We start from the raw sequence: 14882 nt of genomic DNA, 5'->3' as shown, positions 1-14882 counted from the left end.
GTCGCTCAAGTTTGCATGAACATTTTCTCTCTGCAGGCTCACTGAGCGATCTACAACCTTGACATTTGGTCGGGGCCACCTGCATGTCCCGTACAGGTTTGCCTGTTTCTCACCTGCACACATCTCACTAGTTGTGACTAAGACCTAATGTGAGCCGACACATTTTTGTCTGTGAATTCATGGAATTTTGACGAGGTTCTTGATTTGTTGTTGAACAGCAAAAGATGTACGGGAGATAAAACATCCAAGTGTGGAATCTTAGCAACCATAAAGTGTATTTCTCCAGCCAAATGTCTTTATTCTTTTCTTTCAAACTAACAAAAATTCCCTAAAATTGTTCAGAATCTGAGCTCCGTCTGTTTTTCTACTGAGTTATCTTTTAAACAACTTTAACTGACGTCATCAACCTGCTTTATATTTAGCAACATGAACCAACAAACCGGTTTAACCGCATCAATTATTTCCTTTCTGTCAACCGAAGCGTTTGATGTTTTTCAGTCATGCATACAGGAGTGGTGGGTAAACAAACACAAAACTGGTAATAGTTTAATCTGTTTCTGATGCAAACTTTAAGTCAGTGGTAGAGCTAGAACATTTTGTATGGTGGGAGGCGGGTGGTGGAAAATAAATCTTGAGAGGCTCAAGATTTAAATTAAAAATATTATTTTTGTAATGCTTAAAGAGAGACTTGTATTGATGATTTCTTAATCTTTGTCAATACCTCTTTTAATATTGTTAATATTTTAACCCTGGCAGTTGTCCAGGGTTAAAAATGTCAATGTATGCTTTTGCCTGCCTGGATCTTTATGATATTTATTTAAGATGCTGCAAATGAAGCAAGAAACCCCAAAACCAAATAGATTATTTGGCAGTTTCATTCTTCATTTTAATCGAGATAGTTCAAATAAGGCCACATTTTCTTGATTGTGCTACAATGATCATAAGTGATAGATAACCAATAAAATACTTGCAGGTTTTTCTTCTTTTTTGGTGCTGATGACGATTTTTTGGATTTTAAGTTTTCCATTTGTTGCAAGTGGAACCATAAAAACATGGGAGGCAGGCGTGTTCAAATAAATTGACAATATTTATTGTTACAGCACTCCTGGTCTTTAAAATGTTCAACTGTTGTCCTGAGCCGAGATAAAACATGCATTTAAGGCAGCAACTTGCTGCGAGCACTGCAAACAGTTAAAAGGATAAAAAGGTAAAAACTTATAAAATGACAGACAATACACACATGCACATGCTAAAAACTAATCGGCTGGCAAACAGAAATTACAGACCCGGAAGTGACCACAAATAAAAATAATAAAAAAATGTAAAAGCAGTTAGTCTGCGTCTTGCAGACTAACTGGAGTAAAAATACTAAAAACACAATATAAGAAGGACAGCAGGTAGCGGTATGATGACTGGGGAATAAAAACAATCAGCTGTTAAAATACCCAGTTCTTTAAAACATCAAAAGCAATAAAATACCGCATACCTGTGGTATCGAGGACCCACACTCAGTCATTTACCCTGTAGGTCTACCTTCAGATACTGCAGCCCTGTCATAAAATACATACATTCAAAATATTTAAAAAACAATAATAAAAAAACAAACATGGTTAACAAAAAACAAATTTACCCCAGTGGCTCACAGCTGCTGCACAAACAGCGTGGGCCCGCAGTCAACCTGGCCACCCACAAGAATCTGGCACTGCTGGGCAGCCCCGCCCACTCCTATTTAAAGGGGCCTTAATGGAAGAGCCACACCCTACAGGTGTCACCCATCACACATTTTTTTCAACTTTTTTTTCAATAATTTCCCTGTATTTTTTTTTTTATAATCTCCCCTCTACCAAAAAAACTCAAGACTCCTCTTTTAATCCCTTAAGTTATTTTCAATGTGAACCAAGAGGTTGCTAAATGTTCATTTACCCCACTGTTCTCCTCAAACAAAAAAAGAACCGACCCAGTCAGTCATCTTTGTGCTAAAATATGAAAAAAAAATGTTTAGAAGAACATTACAGATCCAAAACTGAAGCAAATAAAAGACAAAAAGCTCTAAAAATCAATCAATAAATATGGGTTTTTTAATAAATATGGACTTGAAATCCTGTAATTTATTTTCATTCCATTCATTTAATCTTGGCCTAGTGGTTCATTAAGCTCACATTTCCTCTTTGGCTGTTGTTCTGACAGTATTTCTCGGCATGCATATTAATTGCTTGTTTCATTTTTTATTTCTTCTCCATTCTTTTGTTATTAAAACCATGAAAACTTAATCTGACTTGCTAAAGTCATTTCTGTTTCTATAATATCAAAAATCAACACGCATTGTTTTAGTCCTTTTAAAATGTCTTAAAATAACACAAAAATCCTGTTTGCACAGTTTTTTTCAAACATTAATGTAAATTAGTGCTAACAATTCACACATTAAAACAAAAATAATTAGCATTTTAAATCAAAAAGGAATAATTAGTTGTTTATTTTGGAACACAAACATGTAGAACAAAATAACATATTCTGTCTAATTCAAGTGAACTGTAAGTTTAATTTGTAACAGCAGCTGGTGTTATACAGGTAAAGACTTGAATACATTTAAATATAATCAAAATAACATAAATCCAATTAAAATGTCTGCTTTTTTTGAGTAGCATATGGATTATATGAAAACTGAGATTTTTATAAGAGTTTCTGATCACTTCAAGAGTCAGAGCAGAAGTATACAGGCTATTTCAAAGGATTATACCGTCTGTATTAAGACTTTGTAGTAAAACTTTGACAGGGTTAACATATTCTGCTGATGTCCAGGCTGCAAACAAAAGCACGACTGTAATTCATGTATTTAATAGAGATTTCAGAAGTTTGTTTCATTGAAAGAATCTCAGACGGACTGTGGTTCTGATCCGCTGTGAAGCTTCTTACCTTGAGTGCAGAGCAGCAGCACAGCCACAGCGATCAGCCTGAAAGCCATGACTCCAAACGGATTCTCAACAGATCTGCTCCCAAAGCAAAACCACCAGGTATTTATACACACCCACCTGTGGCTCACCTGTCTGACAGCTCCTCCTCACCGATGGAAATCTGCACTGAAAGATATTTTAACCCCGAGCTTCTTCTTCCAGCAACTTACCTCCTGATGACTTTAAATGATAAATCTAAATGTTACGTATGTTTTTGAGAATTTAAGTTATTAGGATAATTTTTTTTCCATTAATTTTCTTACTTTGAGAGTTTCTTACTTTTTACATGTTTTATTAATATTAGCCATGTTTCTACTTCAATGTAACTAAATACCTTGATTTATGAAACTATCAAGGAACCATATAACATATCCCAAAACACAAGGAAAACAATATCATTATCACCCTTAGATCTTACAAGTTGGCATCATTGAACGGCAGGTATTTAGCAGGGAAAACATTTTCCGTTAGAACATTTATTACAAATGATAACCTTGATTTTCTGGTTTTAACAAAAACCTAATCGGATAAAAATAACAGCTCAGGTTTCCCCATCGAGTCAACTCCTCCCAAACATGGTGGCATCAGTGAGGAGAGAACAAGCAGAAAAGGCAGGGATGTTGTTGTTTTGTTCAATGAATTATTTTAGTGCAAGAACCTTCCTGGATGACAAAATGGTAAATTACAAGAAGGATGTTGAACCAGATCTTCTCCAACACCTCACCCTTCAGGGACTTCAATTAATAATTTGTCAATAGCTTCCATCCTAATTTACTAAATATGGATGTCATTGCTCACAGTGAAGTAAAGGTGATCTCTGGTAGGAAAAAGTCTTCATGGAGTAAAGAATGTAAAAAGAGAGTATCAGGAATCTGAGCGCCGATGGAGAAAGACCAAACTGCCTCTTCTACTCAATATTGACATCTCCCACTGAACCAGGTTATACAGAACGCTAGCATTAGTTACCATAGCTATGCAGATGACACACACATGTATTACATTGACACCGGGAGACCAAGGCCCTGCTTAGGCTCTGGTAAATGCATGGAGGACATTAATGACTGGATATGATTGGCCACCTGACCTGGTATGCACAAGCCAGACCTCTCCCAGCATCTGGATGCAGTCTGTTGTCAGCTTCTAGAGTCAAACTTAGTAAAACTGCTTTTAGCTTCTGTGTTCCACATATCTGTCATCGCCAGGCAAGCCAGGGAGAAACACAATCAAAGAAGTAAGAGTCCCAAATATTTACCAACAAAGCACATAACTTCAACACTCGTAGACACACTGAACTCCGCATAAGAAAACCTGATCCAAAACAGAAGACTCAGGAAGAGTTCTTTTAATGTGGCATGGCTAATTAGCAAAGTGCTGGCAGCTGTGACTACTCAACAGGATCCACAGTGAGTGGGCGAAGTCACAGCAGCCTGCGCAGAAAACCAAGGAAGAGAAAAAGTAAGAACCAAAGAAGTCAAACAAGCAAATCAGAACAATATTTGGAAGAGACTTCAGCTGAAACACTCAAGTTCATTTAAATACCTACCTGTTCTCAGCTGCATTTAATTCTCTTTATTCATAAGTTTACATCCACACTGCTAAATAAAGCTTACTTTAAATTAATTCGTTTAAATCTTTATCAGTTCTTTAACATTTCATATAAATGTTTGTTTTAGTATTTTATGTAAAGCACTAAATAGTCTTTTTAAACGAAATGTTCTGTGCAAATAAACTTAATTTACCCCAAAAGTAAAATTGCAAATGCAAGTCTATATTGGTGAACTTAACATCACTTTGACAGTGTTCTCTTTGCTTTCAAGTCTATTTAAAATTTTTATGAAATTGTGTTAAAAATTTGGAGGGGGGAATCTTATCCTGGATAGGGTTGTACAGACATTTATCAAATATTTGTGATGTAAGTGATCTGAACTTCTCTTTCTTTAATCTTCTTGCTTGATGTCGTGTGCAGCTCGGTATCAAGAAACGAGAATGCTGTGAGGAGCTGATATAATGCAAATGCTTGAAGGGACCGGCGTCATGAACAGGATGATAGAGCATCTGACATATGTGATAGTAAAAACCACTCTGCAGCTGTTCTTTCCCTCTTCTCTTCAGAGCGACAGATCTAAATGTAACCAGGGAACGCCTCCGACTAAATAAAAAGAAGAGACCCGGACAGAGAACTGCGGAGCGGTGGGACGTTGTGAAGTTTCTCTGTCTGCTTTTCCTTGGAAGTATTTAGACCAAATCCCTCTTTTGTCTTTTTTGTAGTTGCAGAGAAATGTTTCAGGTTGTTTAAACCTAACAGCCTCTAACAATGAAACCTTTGTGCAGAAACTCGTGTAAAAATAAAGTGGATAAAAGACCAGATAGATCAATGATGAATAAAGGAAATGACACCTCTAGCAGCCTGCAGGCTCTTCTCCATACTTCTCATGATTTTGCATTCATCACGTCAGACTCAGTTATTGTCTTCCTACATCTTCAGAGCTCTGCTGGAGGGTTTGATGGGAATCAGAAGGAGATTTAACTTTAAACGTCAAGCTGCTCAGACCGCTCTAAAAATAAATGTTTCTCGTTATTGATGTGAAACTTTGGAAAACTCAACACGGTGTTTTTAAAAGGTTGTATAAAGATGTTTCACGATGGAAAGGACAAAAACATTTGAAAAATGTTCTCTTGAAAGCTGTCAAAAATAATCAAAATGACTGATTTTGATTTATGCTGTTAAAAGTTATAACTACTGAAAATTGACATAAACTGACTGAGGAAGCCCGTCAATTTTTTTTAAATTAAAGTTGAGTAAAGAGGAAGAAGAATTCTTTGTTCTTCTGTCCTCCCATTTGTTTGTGTTAAATGCATTACAGGTAGTTTTAGAATTTAAGTAACTTTTGAAGATAGGATGTATTAAATACCCAATAGGTGGTTGTGTACGTGGTGCTTTCAAAAAAGAACACATAAAATGAAAACTTTCCTAAATTAAACAATAAAAACCCCTGAGAATTTAGATATCTGAAACCAGAAATAAGAATACTTTTATTACAAAGAAAGTTCATTCTTAAAATTATTTATTTTCTAATTTAATTTTATGCAATTTTATGTGTACTATCCATCTATCTATCTATCTCTTCTTTTTTTTTACATCAACCTGCCAAAGGACTCCAGATAAAAATTAGCTGCGGCTGTAATCTGGTATTTTTACATTTGTTCTGGAATGTTCATGAATATGTATATTCCCTTTCTCGATAAGGTTAATAAAAGAACGAGGATGTAGAAAATCTTCTATGAAGACATCTGCAGAGTGAAAACGGCGTCATCTGCTCTGACCAGACAACATTCCTGTACTTTTAAAGACGTAAAAAAAGAATCCCCTTTGTCTGTAATTGTGTTCTCTATGCGTCTGATGTTCTACAGCATCTTTATGTTTCTCAACATACCATAAGAAGGCTGCAGATAAACTTTTTCTCATTCCTTACTAACGTCAAGCTTTCAGAATTTACGTCTCTGTCACATGAGTTTCATAAGACTTGGAGAAAGCCGTACCATTTATATTCACAAAGATTTAACTGCTTCTCAGATTTAAGCATATAAGCACACATGACCATGATGAGCCTTGTTATGAAAAAGTCCTGCAATATGTTTGTCAGCTCCTCTTTCGTCACATTAGAGATAAGACCTTCATGATGAGCAGAAACTTTGTTGACGGTGGAACAAAAGGACAGCTGTCATACGTGATTGTGTCACTTGGATCTGTTATGTTTAGAGACAAGAACATTTCCAGTCCAGCTGGTTTTACAGCTTCCTTTAGTTTATTTTTATTTCACATTATTTATTTATATTAGGAAAGGAAACATGAAAACACAAACTCACAAATAAAAATGGTATTTCTGAAAAAAGAATGTTTTTAATGTCAAACAAACTTGATTTTTTTAATAGAATGTTGAGACAACATTTTTAAACCTTATGTGAGTATTGTTTAAGTCCTTCTCCTATCATAGTTTGATCTATTTTAAATAGTCCCAGTGGTATTTTAACTATGATTAGGATCATTTATCTCATCTCTCATAATATTATGTTAAAAAAAGAATATTTCTTGTCTATAAATGAGCAGTAAATCAAAGCAGTCTATAAGTCTAAAATAATACAAGAGACACCCCTGAAGGTTTTTATTGATTTATTTGCCCTCAACTTTGAATACAACTTTATACTGATTTTATTGTGATTTATGTTTTTCTACCCAATAAACATCAACATTTTCCCTTAAAACTTACATTTATAATCACACTTAAAAAACACCCAGCATGCAGAAAACATGATCTGAACAAATAATCACCTAAAATCTATTGAACCCACAGTATTTAAGGTTTAGTTTTTTTTTAACAAATGAGTAAATATTTTCTAAATCAACAACCAGAGGAGGATGAACGGACTTTTATTTGAGTCCAGAAAACCTGATTTAATATTTAGACAATGATCCCATTCTATTCATTTATAAAGACAAAATAATGAAAAGAAAAAACAAAATCAAAGTAATTAAACAATACAAAATCACGATTTTTATCCTAAACTTCTAACACCTAATTATTCCAGTAAACCCCAATAATAAAAACGATATTGTCAGTAACTGTATTTTAATAATAGGTGAAAAACGTTCTGTTTCTCCCATCGACTGTATGTGAGAATCAATGTAGTTGTTATTTATTTGTGCCTCCATGTTGGAACCAGGAATCGTCAGTAAACAGTGATTGGTTGGAGTCGGTCTGAGTCAATGTCTCAATTACTTTTTGTGGAACTCGTCCTGTCCAACAGCAGAGTAAACTGATATGAGCTAAATTCCTCTTGTGTTGATTTTACCGTTACAAAAAGATACATGAATCTTTTGACACAGGAGATGTATATCTGTATAAACCCCTTTTTGTATTTGAGTCTAAGCTTTATTTATATTAAAGATTTCTGGATGTTAGAGATGGAGGAAGAAAAACAAGGGAGTTTATGGAATTGGAGGATGATTAAAGGTGTGTGTTTGTGTGTGTATGTCTATGTGTGTATGTTGGGGTGTGTTTGTCTGTGTGTCTGTGTGTCTGCTTGTACGTTTCTGTCTCTATATTTACATTTGAACACCAGCCGGCTCCACCCACTTTTAGTGAGGCATCTGATTATAACTTGAATAATTTTACACCACAGAATATTTACTGCAAATAAAGGAGGATTATCATGAACATGTTAAGAGAAGTTATCAGATCAAGAATGTTTATTCTGACCAAATAAAATGACTAGTTTAAGAATTTATTAATGTATTCTGGTCCCATAAAGAGAAGCTAAATTTAAAGAAATATGATCACTTTTACCAGTTTTATCAGAAACCCTGCAAACATTCTGGAGCTTTTTGGAGAAGTTCTGGAACAACCGGATGATCGGGAATTGCAAATGTTTAATCTTAAGGTATAAAGTCATTAATTATTTTTCTCTGCAAAACTTTGAAACGAGTTCCTTGTGTTAACAGTATTATAAGGATGAAAGATAGCGTGTAGGTGTAAAGATAGAGTAAAAGCTGGAAATTGTTCACCTTTTTGGATTTCATATCATAGTAGTTTAAGTTTCATGTGAGGAGAAAACGTGACACAAGGTCCGGAAAATGAGACGAAGGTAGAAGAAAACCTTGTGGGGAATTTTCCAGCCAGTCATGTGATCAGTAGTAGTCATAGGTCTGGTCATGGGTTTGGTATGAGGTCTGGCCGTTGGCCTGGTAGTAGTGCTAGTATGAGGTCTGGTGGTGGGTTCGGTCATGGGTTTGGTATGGGGTCCGGTATCAGGTCTGGTGGTAGGTCCGGTCATGGGTTCGGTATAAGGTCCGGTATCAGGTCTGGTGGTAGGTCCGGTCATGGGTTCGGTATAAGGTCCGGTATCAGGTCTGGTCGTAGGTTCGGTCACGGGTTCGGTATAAGGTCCGGTATCAGGTCTGGTCGTAGGTCTGGTAGTGGTGGTGGATGGTGCAGGAGACAGGAAAGTTCCCACCGTCTTAACCAGGAAGTCCTGGAAGCGGCTGAGTCTCTCAAACTCCATCACCGCTGCAGCTCGTCTTCTCCTGCTGGGGATGTTCATGGATGATAACACAGCGGCTTGATACCAAGAGCCGTCCTGCTCACACATGAGGGGGCCTCCGGAGTCACCCTGAAGAGCGAATTAAATGGTTATTTTATGTTTATAGGGTAAGAACATTTTTTGTTGAAATGTCAAAACGATTTGGTGTCGGACCGATCAATACTGTCTGGGCTTATTCTTTAGATATTCGTACTTCTCTCAGTGAACCATCATGGATGGTTTTCATGCTTCTTTATTTTCATCTGCTCCTAACATTTTTACTTTCACATTTGTTTAATCTAGCCTCATCATTTTCTTCAAAAGTCAGGTACAGAAACAGTTACAAAGTTAAATTCTCTAATAAGAGATTCAAAACTTTCTGTATTTTCCATTTGTGTGTGTCAAATAATGACATCAAAGTGATTTAACTGCTAATAAAATCAATAAGAAGATATGAAATCAGAGGTACAGTACATAGAATAGTGGATTTATTCAAATTTTCATAATTTACTATAAATCACAACAAAGGAATACTCAGAAATGCTGTTTTTAGCTTAATTTCTATATCCGCCACCATCAGAAAATGCCACAAAAACACGTTTAAAACACCAAAAACACCCTTTAAGTCAGACTCTTTGAATAAATACTGAAAATCTATGAAAGAACTATGGTCAACTCAGTGCCTTCACTGAAGGAAAAGCATGTTTTATTATAATGAGTTTTTTCCCTTAAATTCTCAGAACACTTTCATCAAAACGTGTTTTATTCCGCAGGTGCAGCAGATTTATTGGTCTGTTTCTCAACGTCCAGATTCCACTTTGACTTGAACTACATCCAAGAAGAATTTAGGATGAATGACCACAAAAGGTTGATCTAAAACCAAAGGTCCTGGAATCTTTAAGTATTCATCTAAACACTTCTTTTATTTGTGGTGTTGAGTGTGAATAAACTGACATGAAAATGACTGAACTTTATTCACAGATTTCAACAGGAAGCAGACAAAACTTCCATAATAATCTTTGTTGTTCATAAATATGTGATTTGTATCTGAATATGAGTTTAGAGAACATTTGATCATGTATTGATAAACTGCATGTTAAGAGTTAAAGATATGGAATACAATTCAAGCTTTGATTTAATCCTCTTTATTTGACAATTAAGAAACATTAGAACTATATGTAGTTGATCTTTTTCTATGAGAAATCTCTTCATAGTTGATTGTTTATTCATTAAGAGTTTGAATGTTGATTTTTAAACTTTGTTTATGCTAAACTCATTCTGATCTAAACTTTATGCAAACTTGTTTTATCACAAAAGTATTTCATGATTTTTTGGTTTTCACATCACTTTGATGATTCCACACATCTGTGAATGCTCAGAACATTTAAGAGAAATAACTTTAATTTTTCTCAAATAGTTTAAACAGTCTTGATGGAAACATGAAGCTGTTAGATCCACTGGAGACCTGCAGCCATTCGCTGAGAGCAAGGCCTCCTCTGAGGTCAAAGGGTCATGCAGGAAGAAGAGGAAAACTTCTTCCAATCTTTTTGGTCTTGTTTTTATTTCTACTTACCCCACGTAACTAAGTTTGTGCCAAGACTGTTTTTCTTTACTTTATGTTTTTGGTAACTGTCGTGCATTTTTATTTTTTCTATTTTGAAGCTCATCACCATTTGTGCTTCTTATTTTTGAAACTGATTGAACGATCCGCTTTGAGACTACACTTCAGTGAACTTTAAATCCAGCACGCTTTTTCAACGACCATCCACTCTTTTGGCTGTGCAAACCCAGATGACCACCAGAACTTCAGCCGGTCGTTTCTCCAGAAGAGTCTTCGACCGTTCTCCTACACCCTGAGCCAAAGCTGCTGCTGGTTTCCCCATCTCATCGGCCTCAGGAGAAACACCTTTGTCTGGTGAGCTTTGTCTGAAGGTCCAGTCCAAGTCCAGCTTCGATCCACCGTGGTGAGGAGACTGTTACGGTTTGATGTGGTCATAACAGCCAATTTGATTTATCCAGACTAGTGTCTTGAACAGTTTAACGTAATTGTTTTATTTAGATTACGATTTTTCTCTTAAACCGCTCTGAGACATTACTTTGCTCATCCACCGACTTTCACACACATTCAAACATGCACATACACTATATTAACTTTCTTTGTTTATTTTTGTATATATTTTTATGCTTATCTCTTAATAAATATCAAAAAGGCAGCTGTTGTCCATCTTGTTCTTGTTTACTTCCTGAAGTGTTGAGATTGACTCTGAAGATTCCTCTTTAATCAATTTTAAAGCAAAAATTGATAAACTTTCATCATTGAGTAATTTTTCTTCCTTAAGGAAGGTGGTGCCTCTTTACGAGACAAAGTCAAATATTTCAACTGATGCATGTAATCTGAATTTGACCCCTTATACGCTAAATAATGATTTACCTGTTCAAGTGTAAACCGTCCGGTACAGATCCTGTCATTTGATGGTCTCGTACATTCTAGCACTGAGGTTTGGAACTCCTGCAGAACTTCTTCTTCTGAAAGTTTGGTAGAAATTGGTTTTTCAGACAAAATGTATTCTCTAAAAGTGTGACGTGGACTCACCTCCTCCCCGTCCAGAACTCCAGCCTGCAGCCCAGCATGTGGTTCCCACAGGAAAAGTTCTTCCGTTGTCCAGACAGATGGGCTGGATGTATTTATTCAGGGGGGATGCAGTGGAGAGTTTCAGCACTGCAACATTGGAGCCTGTCTGGTTGCTCAGAGTGATGTTTGTCACTTTCAGCGACACCTCAAAGGGGTTTGACCCGTTCTGCTTCAGACGACCCAACACAACCGTCCACTCAGACGCCACAGGGGAACTGTGGAAGACATGTTCCAGTTTACTCATGACAGAAAATATGATCTACATGAATAAACCACTTGTAGTTTCTGCTTCTATATCTTTGTTTTCTACAGTCAAACTTCAAATCTCATAATGCTCAAAGGTTATAGTGTTTAGAAATGAAGAATTTTAATAGCTGGAGATGAAAATACATTGATACAGTCAGGTATTGATGCATCTGCCTCCCCCTTCAACCACCAGAGGGAGCCATCTCCTGAACATTAACCTTTTCCACCAGCTGCTCCTCATTCAGTCATCTTCACAACTGCATTTATTCTGGCACTGAGCTCTGCTTGGAGTAAAGTCTTGTTTGTGCTCTTGCTGACAGTCTGAGCATTGTATTCCTCGTCATATGTTTTACCTTTGCCTGTTCGACTACGTTTTACCTCGCCCCCGTTCAGTTTGTCCTGCATGCATGCATTAGCCAACAAGCTCATTGGCTCCTTGACCAACCACTCGATGGTCCTCACCTTGAGAAGCAGTTAGCATTGCTAAGCACAGAGTCCAGAGAAACTAGAGTCCCTCCACACACGTGCTGTCCGTTCTTCTGCAGACTCGCCATCCACGGCCACTGACCTGCAGTTACCACTGAACTCTCATTTAACACTTGGGAGTTCAGGAGGGCCCGTCCACAAACCAAATCTGCAGAAAAGACGTACACACTTTAAATACCTGCTACACATTCATCAATATTGTGTAAATTCGTCAAATCAAGAAACACACAGATCCTTTCACAAAGTTACCACCAACACACATATGTTTTTATTTGTAGTAAAATGCTTTTATTAGTAATGGAAAATAAATAATGTATTCAACTTGGTAATGGTAAATGGTTACCCAGAGGAGGCACTCCTGGACACGACACAATGAGGTCACTGTCAGTTCCAGTGGATGTGAAGTTGATAAATCCGGGCTGATTACTGGTAATTTGCTCATTGATCCAGTTCTGGTAGTGGGACACTCTTGAGTACATTCCTGGTAAATAACATTCAATAATGAATATTCCAAAACTCCTAATTCCTGCCTGGATCCAGCGTCCGTTCTGCTTAATCACCAGCGGACCTCCTGGGTCGCCCTTCAAGACCAAAAACATTTAAATGTATTGAAGAATTGAGAGGAATATCTAGAAAACAGAAAATAAAGTTGATTACCTGACAAGAGTCTTTGCCTCCTTCAAGTAACTCGGCACACAAAATGTTATCTGTGATGAAGCTGGCTCCATAGCTGGCTCCATAGCTGCACTTACACTGTCTGTTTCCCACAATTTGTTCTTGTATTTCCTGGAGGGTTTGTGTGGAAGGAAGGGAGACTATGGAAAGAAAATAAATGATCAACTGACAACATCTGAAGTCCATCAACGAACAGCTTCTGATTGAATCTCAAAAACATCTGGATTCACAGAATCCACCTTTGCTAATTTATGCTCTTGACCGTTTTGTCCCTTTCAGGGTCTCAGGGGTGCCGGAGCCTAACCCGGCTACTGATGGGCGAGAGCAGGATACACCATGAACAGGTCGGCAGTCTGTCTCAGGGCAACAGACTGGTGACCTTCCACTTCTACTTCTTATTGAATCAAATAACTTTATCATTATTTAGATGTCAGCAATATTCTATGGAATAGTGGATAAAGTCTGTATAGCCTGAAACCAGCAGACTTTTTCAGTGTCTAACTGATCCCCAAATATATTGTTACCCCAGCCGGTGACCCAGGTGTTGATGCCGCTGTAGAAGGTGCTGCCGGTGGAAGCCAGACAGACTGGAGAAATGTAGTCGGTGAAGTTTACTGGTGAGGAGAGCTGCAGGAGGGCGATGTCGTTGTCCAATGAAAACAAGTTCCAGCTCGGATGAAGGATTACAGTTGTTATTGTTCGAGACACCCTGTTGGGGTTGGATCCCTGCAGACTCTGAAGACCCAGAACCACGTTCACACCAGATGCACTGCCACTGAGACAGAACACAGAAATGTTTTGAGAGGTTTGACTGGAGATATTGTTCTGTTGTTTCTTTCTTTTAATATAAGGAAAACTAGTATGAGAACTGATGACTGATCACTTCTATTATTGTAGCTCACTCTTGAAAACAGCGAGCCGCCGTCAGCACCCACTGGTTGTTGATGAGCGATCCTCCACAGAAGTGTGAAGGTCCCTGCAGACTGACCTGCCAGGGCCAGAACCCTGCAGGAGCATCCTGTCTTCCACCAATCCTGGTGTTCAGATTAGCCTGACCACAAACTGCAGAGAAGCAGGAATTATATTTTTATTGTCCACAGATATTTGCTGAGTTAGTGCAAATTATCACCCAACCTAAACTTAACTGCAAAAGCATAAAATAAGTACCTCTGATTGAAGTTTTACCATTTAGCTTTTTCTCAACACAAAAGCATCTCTATGGCTCCTATTTGCTGTTTGTATTTCATGAAGATAAACTACTGGTTGGTTCCTGATTCATTTTTCTATTTTTTTTCTATTCCTCCCATCATCCAAAAACATGCTTCATATTTTTAATTGGTTGTTCTCGATTGGCCCTAGATGTGAATGTGACAGTGAATGGATATGTGATTGAGGAAGAAGATGGCAGCAAAGGGAAGTAACATCATAAAACAATCAGGTCTAAATAGTAAACTAGAATCCCCAGCAACAGCAGCAGCCCAGACCCCCCAACACCTGCCATGGAGCCGCAGAGGAAATCCACCCACCAGGGGGGCATGCGGGACCGGCACCCCCCCCACCAACAAGGCCCGATCAGGCTCTGCCACTGATGGAGTTTTTGAAGAGGTCTCGTTCTCAAGAACAATTGGGACCAGTAGGCAGGGCGGGTACTGAGAGGACACCTACTGTTTGCTGGCAGTGATTTTTAAGCACCCCCCCAACCAAGATCCTACATGTCTAAGGTGCAAATAAAACCAAGGGGAGGGGCGATTCCATGCCGCGGCCACAGGAGGGGGGCCCCACTGGCAAGTAGTCCACCCCCCACAGCGCACTGC

General features: G+C 37.8%; 2 protein-coding genes and 1 long non-coding RNA gene across 5 annotated transcripts in view; all 3 read right to left on the bottom strand.

Moving 5' to 3' along the window:
* Positions 1-14882, bottom strand: part of LOC112146911 (transmembrane protease serine 9) — a 73487-nt gene that overhangs the window by 9457 nt on the left and 49148 nt on the right. The window contains exon 1 of one of the 2 annotated variants that reach the window (XM_024272972.2): positions 2914-3740. The exons of the other annotated variant lie outside the window; for it this stretch is intronic. Within the exon in view, the coding sequence (XP_024128740.1) occupies positions 2914-2962 (49 nt within the window). The 5' untranslated portion in view covers positions 2963-3740. Of the gene's footprint in view, positions 1-2913; positions 3741-14882 lie in introns of those variants that run through there. 2 annotated transcript variants of the gene reach the window in all.
* On the bottom strand, positions 1067-2218 carry LOC112146921. The gene is made up of 2 exons (XR_002919340.2): positions 1487-2218; positions 1067-1412 (listed from the first exon to the last, which is right to left on the bottom strand). It is a non-coding gene; the product is annotated as an uncharacterized LOC112146921 (long non-coding RNA).
* The window catches only part of LOC112146913 (transmembrane protease serine 9), a 25318-nt gene continuing 18936 nt past the window's right edge, over positions 8501-14882 (bottom strand). Inside the window, exons 3-10 of one of the 2 annotated variants that reach the window (XM_024272975.1) lie at positions 13971-14130; positions 13593-13843; positions 13051-13208; positions 12737-12974; positions 12370-12541; positions 11623-11876; positions 11461-11555; positions 8501-9119 (exon numbers count right to left, since the gene is read on the bottom strand). In XM_024272975.1, the coding sequence (XP_024128743.1) occupies positions 8541-9119; positions 11461-11555; positions 11623-11876; positions 12370-12541; positions 12737-12974; positions 13051-13208; positions 13593-13843; positions 13971-14130 (1907 nt within the window). In that variant the 3' untranslated portion in view covers positions 8501-8540. The remainder of the gene's footprint in view (positions 9120-11460; positions 11556-11622; positions 11877-12369; positions 12542-12736; positions 12975-13050; positions 13209-13592; positions 13844-13970; positions 14131-14882) is intronic. The other variant, XM_036213099.1, reaches the window with a different exon arrangement.

This window comes from Oryzias melastigma, linkage group LG8, assembly GCF_002922805.2.
Source record: "Oryzias melastigma strain HK-1 linkage group LG8, ASM292280v2, whole genome shotgun sequence".
Taxonomy (NCBI): domain Eukaryota; kingdom Metazoa; phylum Chordata; class Actinopteri; order Beloniformes; family Adrianichthyidae; genus Oryzias; species Oryzias melastigma.
This window is presented reverse-complemented; position numbering and strand designations above follow the sequence as displayed.